Source organism: Lepisma saccharinum, chromosome 1 (assembly GCF_977018435.1).
Source record: "Lepisma saccharinum chromosome 1, izLepSacc3.1, whole genome shotgun sequence".
NCBI classification, from domain to species: domain Eukaryota; kingdom Metazoa; phylum Arthropoda; class Insecta; order Zygentoma; family Lepismatidae; genus Lepisma; species Lepisma saccharinum.
This window is the reverse complement of record NC_139229.1, coordinates 111,515,539-111,530,220: the sequence shown is the minus strand read 5'-3', so window position 1 is coordinate 111,530,220 and position 14,682 is coordinate 111,515,539. Positions and strand designations below refer to the sequence as shown.

Here is a 14,682-nt window from a genome sequence, read left to right as displayed (position 1 = left end):
CTAGTTGGGGTTCCTTCTGTTGGCAGTCACTTGTCGCACAGTACCGAGGTAACATTCTCGTTCCTCGGAAGTTACAGCCACTTGCACGTTTGACGACAGCTCCGGCATGTTTACCAGGAAGACCTTGAGGTCGGAGGTCGACCCAGAAGAGAGAGAGAGAGGATAATTCCCTACCTTGTAAGGCGGAGGCCGTCCCGACCAGGAGGAGCAGTCCCGCGGTCAACGGAAGCCAACCCGGCCACGGTGAAGCAGCCATGCTGGGTGGCTGTGACACTGAGAGCACCACTACCTGACTGCACGGCCAGAGATGCTGCTGCTCTCACATGTCTGACGACACGAACTGCGTCACGGGACTGTGATGACGGCGCCCCTGTGACGTCTCCTGCAGTTGCATGCTCAACATCATTTCTCGGCCTAGGAATTTTAGGCGCTTCTGTTTATTTGTTTTCTATATTGGGTTTTCGCGTTCCTTTTCCCATATCGATAATGGTCGCTGAGTGATGAGAGGAACGTTCGGTGTACAGAATGGAGGAGATTCATATTACGGGGGGTCTCTTTGTAAAGATGGCCCCATTAGCTGCAGGTGGTTTGAACTGTGATGCCATAAATTAAACTCTTCTGTTATTCATAAACTCGAATCCACATATCTCTCTCTCTCTGATTCAACTTCCTTCCCTTTGTGGTCTACAGTAACCACATCAATCTTAATTCCTGTAACCATTTTCTGCCAAGTCACTATTTTGAAAACCACCGTTCAAAATTACTGTTGTTATTTTTAATATTATTAGTGCTTTACAACATGTTTCATGTAGAATCGTATTTTTGAATGATAATACGTGGGTTAAGTCATATGTCATGGCTACTATTTTTTATTCTCGCGAACGGGACAACATTAAAAATCTAAGATATACGTTTGAAAGTGTATGAAATGTAGTTTCGAAAGAAGCCATCGGATGGTGTATTTGAACAAAGCACGCGCCCAAGTTCAGTCTGTTAATGACAGCGTTCGAAAATGGAGGTCATGAAGCAGGAGCAACGTTCGTACGTTAAAATAGCAGTTCTCCGCGGTAGAAATGCATGGGAATGCTATACAGAGCTACGGGAAGAACTGGGTGTGCATGCCATGCCCTATCGAACAGTGGATAATCTGGGTGACAAGGTTGTTAAACAGTGTAGTAATAAAACACTGTTGTCCAATGTCCTGTGTTCTGCCTCTTCCCTACGAGAGTCTCCTGAATTCAGACTTCATCTGATAGGTTCATTCCATACACTTTCAAACGTATATCTTAGATTTTTCGTGTTGTCCCCTGTTCGCCAGAAAAAAAATAGTTGCCATGACTTACGACAACCCGCGTATCAATCAATAGATTTGACTGCCCATATAATTTCCGATAAATAAACAGGGCAAGGTAGCGCCGAAAACAATAACATGAATTTGTCGTTACAAAACTCAGGTTACATCAGGAGCAATTAACGAATATTCTTTTGCTGAATGGGATTATGAACAAATATACCAATCTTGTCAAATATCAATGTGGAATTATTTCAATAAGGAATAATGAAATGCGATGTTACAAGTTCTTACACTATATGCACATAAAAAACATAAAGGGTCAAAACGAGATGGTATCCTTAACTGCAATGTATTAAAGTTGCTTGATTACGAGTATCATGAGTCCTGGACTTGAATCCTGGGGATGGAATGCTTCAAAAAAACAAAACCAACGATGTAACTTTTTCCCCATTTATCAGCAATATTAAATTCAGTGTATTTGAACTTTCATGCAGCAACTTGTAACAGGTGGAGAAACTTTAAAATATACGTAAAACATAACATGTAGTTCATCCAAAAGATTTGCGACACGAACACAAAAATGGGGTGTAAGGCACCGGCATGGGTGTTCTTTGTGAGTGTCCCTTCATCATATCATCACTCATCGTCACCTCCGTTCCACGTAGTACATTCTGGACTACATTTTGCGGACTTACGAAGCTCTGGTGCCCGGACATGCAGCCAGGAAGTCCTCTGTAGCAATTATGTTGTGTTGTCCATATGTATTTGTTATTGTCCCTTCATCCATCTAATCATGAAGAGAGATGGAAGAATAGAGATAAAATGGGGAGAGGAAACAGAAAAAGAACTAAGATGTGAGAATGTAAAGAAGAAGAGAAACATTAAGAGAACGAGAAAGATACAGAAAAAGAAAATGAGAAAGGATTAAGAAAATATTGTAAGAGAAGTGGAAGATAAATGGAGGAAGCTAATGCAGATGAACACACTGGAATATAATTTCGAAACTTCAATGTTTCTATTTTTATTTTACGTCGCTTTTATAACTCTTGGACGACCTCTGTGGCAGAGTGGTTAGCACAGCGCGCTAAGATGCCAGGGGTCTCGGGTTCGAATTCTGGCATGGGTGTTCTTTGTGAGTGTCCCTTCATCATATCAATCATCGTCATCTTCGCGATTAGCCTAAAGTGGCAGAAAAGCGGAGTAAATTAAACCAAACAATCTTCAGGGTGGATACTCACCGGGAATTCTGCGTGAATTTTTAGCTCCGTGAATTATGCGTGAATTTTTATCTGTAGACGTGAAAAATTGCAACATTTATTAATCTCAATTCCATTGAATTTATACATATTTATTAATGCCTTCAGGCACTTGCCCTCATGGCACGGTTCTATATGCACATTGAAGCGTGGAAAATAAAACAGATTTCTCTCAATCCGTTTACTTAGTGTCCTTTGCAGAACAATCTATCTGACAGACGGAAGATTATTGCAAGATAAGATATCTTGAAGTTGATAGTTAAACTAGTGTTTGAAATTCTAATACAATTAACATTTGCGACTTGAGTTTGTATTTATGTATTTCGAGTCCGAGTCTGAGTATGTGGAGTGGCAAATGTAAACTCCGCGCCTTAAATTACAGATTTTAATATACATAGGCCTACCATTTAATTGAATTGAATTTGAATTTTTGGATACATTGGAATCACACAGACCCTTTATGTTGTTAATATATTTGTGTGTATGTGGTGAGGCGGTAATACGTTAAGATTGAATAGAGAAAACATCTGCTTGTACCCTTGACTTTTTGGAAAGTTCGCCTTGAAAGCCGGGAATTATACTTGAATTTTGTCGTGGTCCTACAGTGGCTACCCTGATCTGGGATTAATCGCGACGATGAGAATGAATGATGCAATGGTGACGTGACAAACAAAATGATATGTCTATGCCTGGAAATGTGAATAGAAATTAATATAGTAGGAGATTTCGTTAACCCTATCCGTGGACTAATTGTTAGGGGGAGAACAGCGTCATTTTTTCCTCCCCAATCCGAATAGAATTTGTTAAGGTCAGGAGGTAGAATCTTCGGCTGTGGAGATCACGGAGATGCGCTCGCTCGATCGGTGCTTTACCTCGGCAGAAGAGGCGGGTTAAAATAGCTGGCGACGGAGACGGGCTGGGGTGCCAGGGCGCTTTATTTAGCTCCACCGTCAGCCGTTTAGGGCCGCCCTTATAAGGCTCCATCTAGGCTAGGCAACTCGGATCGATGCGAAATGTTGCCCTGTCAAATCAAGTCCCTGCTGCATGCTGACGGCGGTGCATTGCACCTGCCGCGGCGTTTAATTCTGAGGAATTATGCGGGAAAATTTCGGGTATCATGTTTCATTCGGAGCTTCTGCTCTGGAGTTTTCTTTATCGGCGAGTGTGTGTTCGGAACCCATTCACGATTCTGGAGTTTAAATACCACCAGCTAGAAACCTACATCTGCCCCCCCCCCCCATCCCTTTTCTACTCTCCCAAGAAGTAGCACGTTTTCGATAATACATTTGCTATGTTTCATGGTTTTTAATCGTTTTTCAAATTTGCTTTTTAAATGTGACTGTAATATTTATACCACTTAAGAGTTTGAGTTGTAATTCCACATTTATAAAATGTAGGCTAATTGAAACTGGACCGACAGTGAGATCCGAGCCTATTATGTACCTCCACCGGTATCGAACTCTGCTCCCCTGAATTACAAGGCGACGACGTTACCACTACGCCATCGTGCGGCCTCTACTACCTAAGAATTGCATTCTTCTATTGGGAGCAAGGTTTATTTTTGTAAGAAAAATGGTGCTAAATATTTTAAAATATTAACCAGAAACATTGTGAGACTATTTTTTTTTTAACAGATGCTTTACGAGACAAATGGATCTAGCCTTAATTTGTACAGTGAGATCAGAACAGTATAGCTTCTAAGTCTAGTTCTCAGTAAATGTGATAATAAAGAACCGAAATTTTTACAGACTTCCTTCATTTAAGTTTTCTACATATTCATACATGCAATTTTTAAGACAATAATTTCATGTGTATTTTTGTTTTTTAGAGTCGCTTTTCTGCTACTTTTGACAAATCGCGACGATGAGTGAAGGGGCACTCACAAAGAACACCCATGCCATGACCGGGACTCGAACCCAAGAACCTCGGTAAGGAGATCGATTCCGACCACTTGACGCGCTCGGCTACCGAGGCGGCACAAGGAATTCCTATCTGAATTGGAAATAACAGAGATTAGAATAGGCCGCAATTGAAGGTTCAGTTTTCAGTAAGCACATCTGTGCCGATTTCAAACAAAGTTTTGAAAGCTAGCAGAACGGCTTTTAACGTCCTTAACATGAGGTTGAGGTTAGCCTTGAATCAGCTCTGCAGCAAAGCTTCCTGATGAGAATGGTTTGTGAAGTAGGTTTCGTAATACATTGCAAAACCACCGTACCATACCATTGTCATCGTCGTGGTAAACTTAACAGATACAGGAAAGCGATAAAAAATACAATACGTTCTGGTATGAAGACATTAAGATTAGACCAGCTGAATAATATCTTCACATTATAGTCAGCCCCCGTGACGGAGTGGTTAGAGCAGCACTTTGAAAGAAGTGAAGCATCAGTTCGGGTGATGGCTTCTTTGTAAGTCGGTTGGATGCATGTTACGCACCTTTCAAAATGAGGTGTTTAATATGTTTGCATGTTCTTGAACTTAAAAGCATGCAAATATAACTTTGACTACCATTTGAAAGTTCTAATGCAATTTCGAACTGTAAAAGCCTGAAAGGTAAAAAATCGAACAAGGAAACCGACCTTCACTCTTTGTCTGCCAGCGGAATTAGGGGGAGGCATAATGTAAACCACAAATGACGTATGTATAGGGGGTTCTAGTGGGTCCGAACCCCCCAAATAACTTACCAGGTACTTAAATTAAATAATCAAAACATACTTGTTTCATTTCCTGTATAATCGAGGGTTATTTATTTCCACCGAACTTACACGAAGGCAATTATTAGATTGGGATCATGCTGTTTGAATTGATAGTACCTAAGGAGATTTAGGGACACTACTGCTTGTAATAATAAGCATAAAATATTAATCAGGAACTTTACTTTTTGTCAACTAGACCTAACATCCTTTTTTGTTGTTCAATACATATTTAATATTTTATTTTTTGACTTTAATTTCCTTGCCAGGGCAGTTGTTTTTATACAAATTTTAATGATCTTAACACGTAAGCTAGATAATGAATACGTCCTGTTATAGGCTATGTATTGCTATTCTTATGCCGTATTTTTACCTATTCATGTAATAATAATAATAATAATAATAATAATTAAATTACATATTTTAATTATGAATAGACCTAGAAATTATATCAATGTATGAATAATGAACATTTATTATTATTACTACTACTACTACTACTATACTACTACTAATATTAATTCTGAGGCACTTGGTTAGGACTTCTTATATTTCTCGATACGTGCTTTAAACCACCGACATCATGTGGAAAGTATAAGAGTAATGCAGTCAGCATGTTGTTTTGAGGAACGTCCCGAGAACGTTCACGTTGTTGACAAGAGAGTGAAGTTTGAGGAAACTCGTGCGTTTTCGTCGTGAGTCTCCCGAGTTAAATGTCCTCTGGTGAACGATACAAAGCTTTGCCAAGGTCTTGCCTGCATTCTCTCACGTGTGCTGCAATTCCGGGTGTTGTGGGAGCCATTGTCTCTTTCTTAGTATGGGAATTTTTAGTGTCCAGAGCTCCTTCTTCGGAAGAGGACCTTCACATAATGTTCTTTCAGCCATTCCTAAATGCTATTTATAGCTCGAGGTGGAGATTCACCAACGGGACGAAGATGTCTTCTACGATTTTTTTTTTTTTTTATTCTCGGTGTCTAAAACTGGTTGCGGATGCTTCCTCCACAATTTTCCCCGCTCCTATACGCAAGTCTGTATCGAGAAACATTTGTGGAGTTTCTTTTTTTGCAGTATTCTCACATATAGTAATTTTGGTAAGGCTGGTAGCGGAGGTTTGGTATCGTCTCGGTCTTGAAAGGCAAGTCTCGAAATAGAAATCATAAACAACATGCACAGCGTGTAGAGGTTATTCAGACAGACAACTTATTTTCTGTTTGACGCCTCATTTCGATGCTACGAACCCCCCGAAAAACGGAATTTTATCCTGATCAGGGTGCGAAATAATTTATGCCTCGGGGCGTGAGGGGGATGTCTTAATTTACACACAAACACAATACATATGCGATATTATGTTATTACGTATAAAAATTAATATATGTGCGAAATACGAGTATGTATATATAAAAGTAGCAAGCTCATTTTTACTCATTCTCAGTTTTCTTTTATCAAAAATTCGATTCCATAACTCCTTCTTTATACATGATGCTAATTGTACCTGTAAATTGCAGTTGTGGGTTATATACCCACTATTATACGGAAAAGGTCAATTTTTGTCAATTTGTTAAACTTTTCTATTCATTGAACATATTCAAATTTTGATTTTCCTGTAGCCTGGCCAATGATATCTCCTCCGATATTAAAGTTTGCACTTTTTGTAGCCTGCCCACTGATATATTTTTCAAACATCCTAAATGGACATTTGAAAGCTTTTTTTTTGGCCTGCTTCCGTGTTGTAGTGGTTACCGTCACTCATTGTGAAATCAGAGGTATCAGGTTCGAACCCTGGTGAGAGTATCGATGTTTATTTGTCATCGTTTTTCAGCCGACCTCCGATGCGAAGTGGTTAGCACAGCGCGCAACAACGCCAAGGGTCTCGGATTCGAATCCTGGCCTGGACATGGGTTTTATTTGTGAGTGTCCCTTCATAAATTTCATCATCGCTATTAGCCACATGTAGCAGAAAAAGCAAAGTAAAATAAATAAATCAGGCATTTGTTTTTCATTCATCCTCATCGCGATTGCCCCAAGAGGTAGTAAACAACGTTGAATAATCGAAAAAGAAAACATATTTTCTGTTCCCACCCTCGGTTTACTAGTCGTTAATCAAGGAAGAAAATTGATAAAATTTCCAGTTTTGTAAAAATCAAACTTCACACTGCTCATAATTTAACATTCGATTTTAGCTAACTTCCCTACAGTTCCAAACACCGAGTACATTTAGTGATGAGCTGAAGGAACAGTTCCCGCCAGCGCAGCCAACGAACAACTGTGTCTGAAAATATCTTTAATGAGTCCGCGCATGCTCCGTTGCCGCAACAGCTGAAGGGGTGAGCGAGTTGGCTCCTTGATGGATACGCCTGTGACTGACACCTCAAGCTGACGAACCTCACAGTCAAACCTGCTGCTTGGCATGACAGAGCTTAATTTTTGCTTCTGTCGAGGTACTCTGAAACAAATATAATGTTGACGTTTGAATTTAACATGAAGCATCCTTCTTTCCGGGGGCTATTTATTGTTTTCTGTTAGCTCCACTTTGCATGGGGCGCAAGTACTCCCCAAGTTATTGATAACCGTCTAGCGATGCAAAGCCTGCCCCCCCCCTCCCCTGTGCCAAGTATCAAACCGTCTGGAGGTTGTCCAAATCTCTCGGATTCTCATCCTAGTAGTCAGAGGGACCGTGTTTCTGGGTCATTACCCACTTCTAATCTAGATCATTTTGGGTTTTCGTTTACGCGAATGCGCCAAGAACTTCCGAACAAGACTTTGATTTGATTTTTGTTATTTAATGCCGCTTTTCCGGCAATTTTGGATAATTGTGACGATGACGATGAGTGATATGTTGAAATTGGTGAAGGGACACTCGGAAAAAAACTCATGCCCAGGCCTGGATTCGAACACGGGATCCCTGGCGTCCTAGTTCGGCGAACAAAGCTTGGAGCGAAACCATTTTGTGAATTTGATTATTAGTTTATTTTACAATCGGGATGAATGGGAAGAGATGAGATGGATGAATCACAAACAAATATGGACGACACAGCACAAACCTCCACTGAGACTTCTACTGGCTGTTGCCCATGCGCCAGAGCCTAGATAGCCTCTAGAAATGCAGCCCAATGTGTTTGAAAACAAATTTCATCGGTCACCCTCATCGTCCCGATTTAAGTCCAGAATGGCACAAAATTTAAGCTAAATACAAATAATAAAAGTACAAATGCACGGAAGATGCTGTAGGTAGTATTGGACAATCGCCCCTGGGAGTCCTGCAACCCGCTGGCCGACGTTGTTTGGGTTGCGGCTGGTAAGGGGTTAGTTAACACGTCAGTTTAACGTCTGATTACATTATCATGAATTATTTTATGTTGGTTACGTTTTTTTTTTTTACATAACCAAGCAAAGTAAAATTGCAAAATGTCTGTAAATTGCACTATTAGGAACAACATACATGAATTTCGTGTTTCATATTTTGAGTTATTTTATGGATTTTTTATTTAGAGTACATCCTTTGAGGCATATTACATACTTTCCATTTAGAGTAACGGTTTTTTTATGAAATATGGCATTTGCCCTATTTCTCTAGTTTGTAATGAGTAGGGCTCGGATAGTTATGCACTAAAAGAATGCAAAATATGCACTAAAAAGTTAAAATATGCACTTTAAAAACATGTTTAATTTATAAATGCTGTATATTACAAACTATGAAAGATTACATGCCAGGCAATTAATATGTTTCTGCATTAAATGAAACACAATACATTACAGATCAAGATCATGATTGCATTTGATTACAACATGATGTCTCATATTTTCGAACTTGAAACTCCTATTTCAGCTAGAATAGTCTTATATTCAAAAAACACATGTTCCATTTTGTAAGATACAAGTGGACTGTATTTTAGGGCAACAAAGTCAGACACATCAATTTCCAGATCATCCACACATTGTCCATTTGTATGCAGAATTTTTCAAACTTTCACCATTGTTGCATAAACACTGTTCTTTTTCAATACTGCATCCAGTTTCTGTACATACGCAGGATCTTCAACCTGGGCGAGGGCCTTTTTAACATCTTCTATAATTTTGATGCTTGTTTGAAGTTGTTGAAAGAAGAAAGATAGAGAAAAGATAAAGAAAAGAGAAGTGAGGAGGGGAAAAATAAATACAGTATATGCTCAGTGTTGGTTGTGGGTACAAAAATATGCACATCATCAACTTATTTTCATACAAATATGCACCTGCATATGAAATATGCATTTTAGTTAAAAATCTTTAAATATGCATTTGCATATGCAATATGCAAAATGCATAACTATCCGAGCCCTAGTAATGAATATTTCTGATATATTTGTAGCAAGAAAATTCAAAATATGGTTTTCCTTTTAAAATTATTTAATGGTCTCTTAAACCTACAAACCTACTTCTAGACCTGCCATCATACTTTCACTCTGCATAAATTGATAATCACTAGTATTTAATATCACATTATGTTATTGTTGTGAATCTCTAGTGTGTGGTGTGCTTGTGTGTACATGAATATATTGTTACTATTTTTCTTATTCTTGGGTAACGTTTTTATAAGGTGCCTAATCTGTTTTTTCTTCTTCCTTCAGGCAAAGAAGATTGCTGACCACAGAAGAAAATATGAAAGAAAACGTCAGGAGAAAGAATTACGTGAAAAGCAAGAGAGATTAAGGAAAGCTCGAGAGGAGCATGCACGTGCAGCAAAGGAAGCAGAGGAGAAGGCTGGCACTGGCGATGCGGGCTTCAGCTTTCCTGGATCAGGTGGTGGTGCTGGTGCAGGTGCTGGTGGTGGTATGCCAGACTTTTCCAAACTCTTCAATGATCCTGAAATCACGGAGGCATTCAAGGTGAGCTTAAGGGGAAATAATTCATTGATGTGTTTGGATGAATTGCTTGGATAGGATATTGGACTAGATGAAACAGTAGCATAGTGGCAGTCCTTGCAACCGCCCTTCTCCCCCAGTGCAGGTATAGGGGCCCCACAATGAAGCCCCTCCCCTTAAATTTAAAAAAGAAGAGTATCAGTATCCATTAAGGGCAGGAGGAACAATGTGTCTTCAGTTAGATGTGAGGAGCCTCAACTGGTCCTCCCCGACCGATCTTTCCCAGTGGTGAGCTGAGGAAATAGAGGTCTTGTGCTGGATGGTCGTATGAGGAGGAGAAAACTTAGCATTACACTTACAAGCATATTATTTGACTTGTTTTCTTTGGAATACCACACTTCCGATGGTTTAGAACAGTGGTTTCCAACTTCAAAAGGTCCGAGGGCCAAAATTATATCCAGCACTTGATAGGCGGGCTGCATTTTTTTTTTGGGGGGGGGGGGGGTAAAAATTACAAAAATTGTAAGTACTGAACTGAAAATGTAGTACTTTCGCATGACCTAAATTTCTAAAATGAGGCAATAGAACAATGGAATTACAAATCAAAATTGCATAATTACAATATATTTCACAAAAACCCAACACTTATTGATGAATTGAAAGAAATTAAAGAGGCACCATACAAATAAGAATCCTTCATAGTAGACTAAGTGTTCAATGTGAAAATTGAGCCCGATCTGCTTCTTTTATTAAAGTTGTATTTGAATTTCTGTATTTGAAAGTCTCAGAAGGTGAAGCAGTGAAGAATCTGCCAGTCTGCTTCTGTAGTGGTTCTTGATGAACTTCATTGAAGAAAAAACACTTTCACACGTGTATGTGCTGCCGAACATCGATGTCATTCTTTGCCCAAAACTACGAAGGTTTGGAAAGCGTTATTTTGAAAGGTATTTGAAAAACTCTGGCCCCTTTCCTTGCCTAGTTTGAAGGAACATATCGCCTTGCAAATCACGCAATTCAAGTTGGAGAGATGCTATTTTGATTTTCAATCTTACGTTTTATGGAGATATTGCTCATTTTGATATTTGCACAAACTTTAACAATCAGTCACAGTGCAATCCGAGTTGGAACACTGGAAATCTCCTCGTACTTCGTGCGTAGTAAAACAGATCTCTATAGCGCCGCTCTGCAGTTTGTTTCTAAAGACACAGAGTGAAGCCTTCGCAGAAGAGGGCGAGTTCATTCCGCATAGCGAAGAGGTGGGAAGCGGGCGAGTTTATTCCGCATAGCGAAGGGGTGAAGAGAAAGTTAGGTCACTTTAGATTCTTCTTATTATCATTATTGACTGCAAAATCAATTCTACCTGTGATATTGTCTTTCTTCACAGAGCATCCGTTCCTTCAGTAAAGAAAGAACGTATTTTAATAAAAATAAATAAAATTAATGTATTTTGCAAACTGGCTTCGCGGGCCGCAGAAAAAGGCAGCGGGGGCCGCATGCGGCCCGCGGGACGCCAGTTGGAAACCCCTGGTTTAGAACAACACATGAATGGAATGAGGACACATTGAAGATTTGATTTGTTGCAGGAAAAAGTAAAAAACTCCCATTTGATTATCCGTAATTAAAAGTTGTTGCATTTTTTCCTCCGTGTGGAAAGCATTGGAATCTGAAACTTCTTATGTATCATATTTTTCAAACATCGTGTCCAGCTTAATAATGAACTTGAAAAATCGCTTCCACAATGCGGGAGAAATTCATTCTCTCCTGCATTATCGTGTTTCCTTTTAGTAACAGTCTCTATTTCGACGATATGGAAATAAATGCACACCTGGTGCAAGAACTGTCACTCTTTGTTGTGAACAGTTACTAAAACCATATTTTTTCCACATCTTTGTACGTATATAGCCTAATTGTTGAAAATTTTGTTTAAAGCAAAGAAGAAATTGCAATAGATCAAACACCAAATTTTGGCCAGGTGAAAGATGTCCAATTTAGAATTCCAGTTACTTATAGAGATATCCGTATTCATATAACTCTGATTAATTTCCACAAGGTAGTTCCCTGATATGTATACATGTGGATAACAAAGAGGAAGTGTGCCTGTGTCAATGTAGAGGTGGAGTGTTTAGTTATTGTACATTTGTCCACCTCTCTAGCTTCGTCAATGGTTTCATATATGATTTTTTCCGTAATAGTTTGTGCAGCAGCGGTGTATACTCCATGTTACTGCATTTACCTCTGGTAAACAAGATTTTCTCATTTATTTTTGTATACATTTAGCTTTAATACATGTGAAATCTCTCGTATATTATGCAAGCTATTAAAACAAGCTCTTAAACCAAATATGAAGAAAATTATTTAAGGAACTTTAGAGACTGGTTTAAGTATGCCACTGATCGTTCTCCATCGTGCTCTTCTGACTACCAGGTTTCCCCTCCCCCCCCCCCCCCCCCCCGATTGTACGCAGGTAGGGTGAGAGAGTCCAAAAAGGGTGGGAAAGTGGCTATTTAAAAACACGTGGCCTGCATGCTCACTTCACCCACTGGAAACAGCATTGGTAGGAGAAAACTGCTTGTTGATTTCTATTTCTGTGAGGTGCTTGGCAGGGGCAGTCATGGAGTTTTGGACTTTTAACCACTGTTAATTTTTACAAAAAAATATATTTTATTTTTTTTACCTACGTTTCGGAGCTGAATCTGCCTCCGTCTTCAGGGTAGCGTGTAGTCTGTAATGTCACATAAATGGTTGCCTAGGAGGATTGTTCAAGGTGACCTAGGCTCCACCGCGTCTGCAGTCACAAGGACCTCTATATACGAAAAAAGTGCCAGGTAGATTATGAGTGGCCCAGGCTCCACTTTGTCAAATGACCACGTCGAGGTCACGACCGACCACGTGAAGGTCACGACCAAGGCTTCGTGTGGCACCGTTAGGTTTCCACCTTGATCTCCGGGGACTGGATCGCCCCGGATTGCATGATGACGTAAAGTGGGGTTGGGTGCAATATCAGGGTGGTGACAGACCTGGAAAACCGGGAAAAGTCAGGGAATTTGAGGTGTCAAAAAAAGTCAGGGAAATGTCAGGGAATTTCGTCTTTATTTACTTTATTTATTTATTTATTGCAAGATATCGTTATGGAACTCTGCACGGGAACAGGAAACAGGAAATCTCGTTCGTAAGTTTCGGCCTCAACTTAGGCTCCTTTTATGCGCAACTCAACCACGGCGCCAGAAACCAGTGATGGCAGGAGGAGAGAGAGAGAGAAATTTTTCTCGCCCGGTCTTCTCAGCGGGATTTTAAATTCGAACACTCTTTGGAGGAAAATTGTTATAACTCGGGCACTATGGGAGCAATCTACTTCGGATAAGTTTCGTTTTGCAGCTAGAACATCAGTGCATGCAACCGTGTACAATTCAGAACACCGGACAGAGGAAGGGCGGCTTGGGTGGGGGGGGCGGGGGGGGGCACGTCCCCCGAATTTCAATGGAAAAAACATAAAAATTTGGAGTTTGCCCCTCTTCTCCCGCTATTTTGGGAAGAAGGCGCGAACTTTAGTATCCTTTTCAAAGAATGGACATTTCTCAAGAGAATGAAACATGTTTCATGTTCTTGGGTGCCATACAAGTTGTATAATAAGCCAAAATGTGAAATTTTATTTTTACTTAAAATAGGTAATTTTTGCATTTTTGGAGGAAAATTGTTATAACGTGGGCACTATGGGAGCAATCTACTTCGGATAAGTTTCGTTTTGCAGCTAGAACTTCAGAGCATGCAACCGTGTACAATTCAGAACGCCGAACCGAGGAAGCGGGATTTGGGGTCAAGACCCCCGAATTTCAATGAAAAAACCATAAAAATCTGGAGTTTGCCCTCTCTTCTCCCGCTATTTGGGAAGAAGGCTCAAACTTTAGTATTTTTTTTTTCAAAGAATGGACATTTCTCTAGAGAATGAAACATGTTTCATGTTCTTGGGTGCCATACAAGTTGAATAATAAGCCAAAATATGATTATTATTTTTTTTACGAGAAATAAGTAATTTGCATTTTTGGAGGAAAATTGTTATAACTCAGGCACTATGGGAGCAATCTACTTTGATCAGTTTTGTTTTGCAGCTAAAACATCATAGCATGCAACCGTGTACAATTCAGAACGCTGAACTGATCAAAGGGGGTTTGGGGTCACGACCACCGATTTTCAACGAAAAAGAAAACAACATAAATATCTTGAGTTTGCCCCCTCTTCTCCCGCTATCTTGGAGAGAAGGCGCAAACCTTAGTATTCTCTTCAAAGAATGGACGTTTCCAAAGAGATTGAAACATGTTTCATGTTCAGGGGTGCCATACAAGTTGAATAATGAGCCCAAATGTGAAACTCTGTTCGGAAATGTGGCATGGATATGTTGTGGAAAGGGATGGCTTGCTCCAGACCTGTGGCAGAGTTTCCACCCAAACATAAGAGTATGAAGGTCCAAAAAGCACATTCATTTCGTAATCAGCACCATGATACCATATGGTATCATCGGGCCAGTACGACCTTACTCTGATGATACCATATAGTATCATCGGGAGAGTAAAGGTTAAGCCTCTAAATATTACCTGGAAAATGAT

At 39.9% G+C, this 14,682-nt stretch overlaps 2 protein-coding genes across 2 annotated transcripts in view; one reads left to right on the top strand and one right to left on the bottom strand.

Annotated features, from left to right (window-relative positions):
* LOC145999295 (uncharacterized) overlaps positions 1–306 on the bottom strand; it is a 43,781-nt gene extending 43,475 nt beyond the window's left edge. The window contains exon 1 of the mRNA XM_083136237.1: positions 175–306. Within this exon, the coding sequence (XP_082992363.1) occupies positions 175–256 (82 nt within the window). The 5' untranslated portion in view covers positions 257–306. The remainder of the gene's footprint in view (positions 1–174) is intronic.
* LOC145999301 (hsc70-interacting protein-like) overlaps positions 1–14,682 on the top strand; it is a 106,669-nt gene that overhangs the window by 72,163 nt on the left and 19,824 nt on the right. Inside the window, exon 6 of the mRNA XM_083136242.1 lies at positions 9,848–10,105. Coding sequence (XP_082992368.1) covers positions 9,848–10,105 — 258 coding nt within the window. The remainder of the gene's footprint in view (positions 1–9,847; positions 10,106–14,682) is intronic.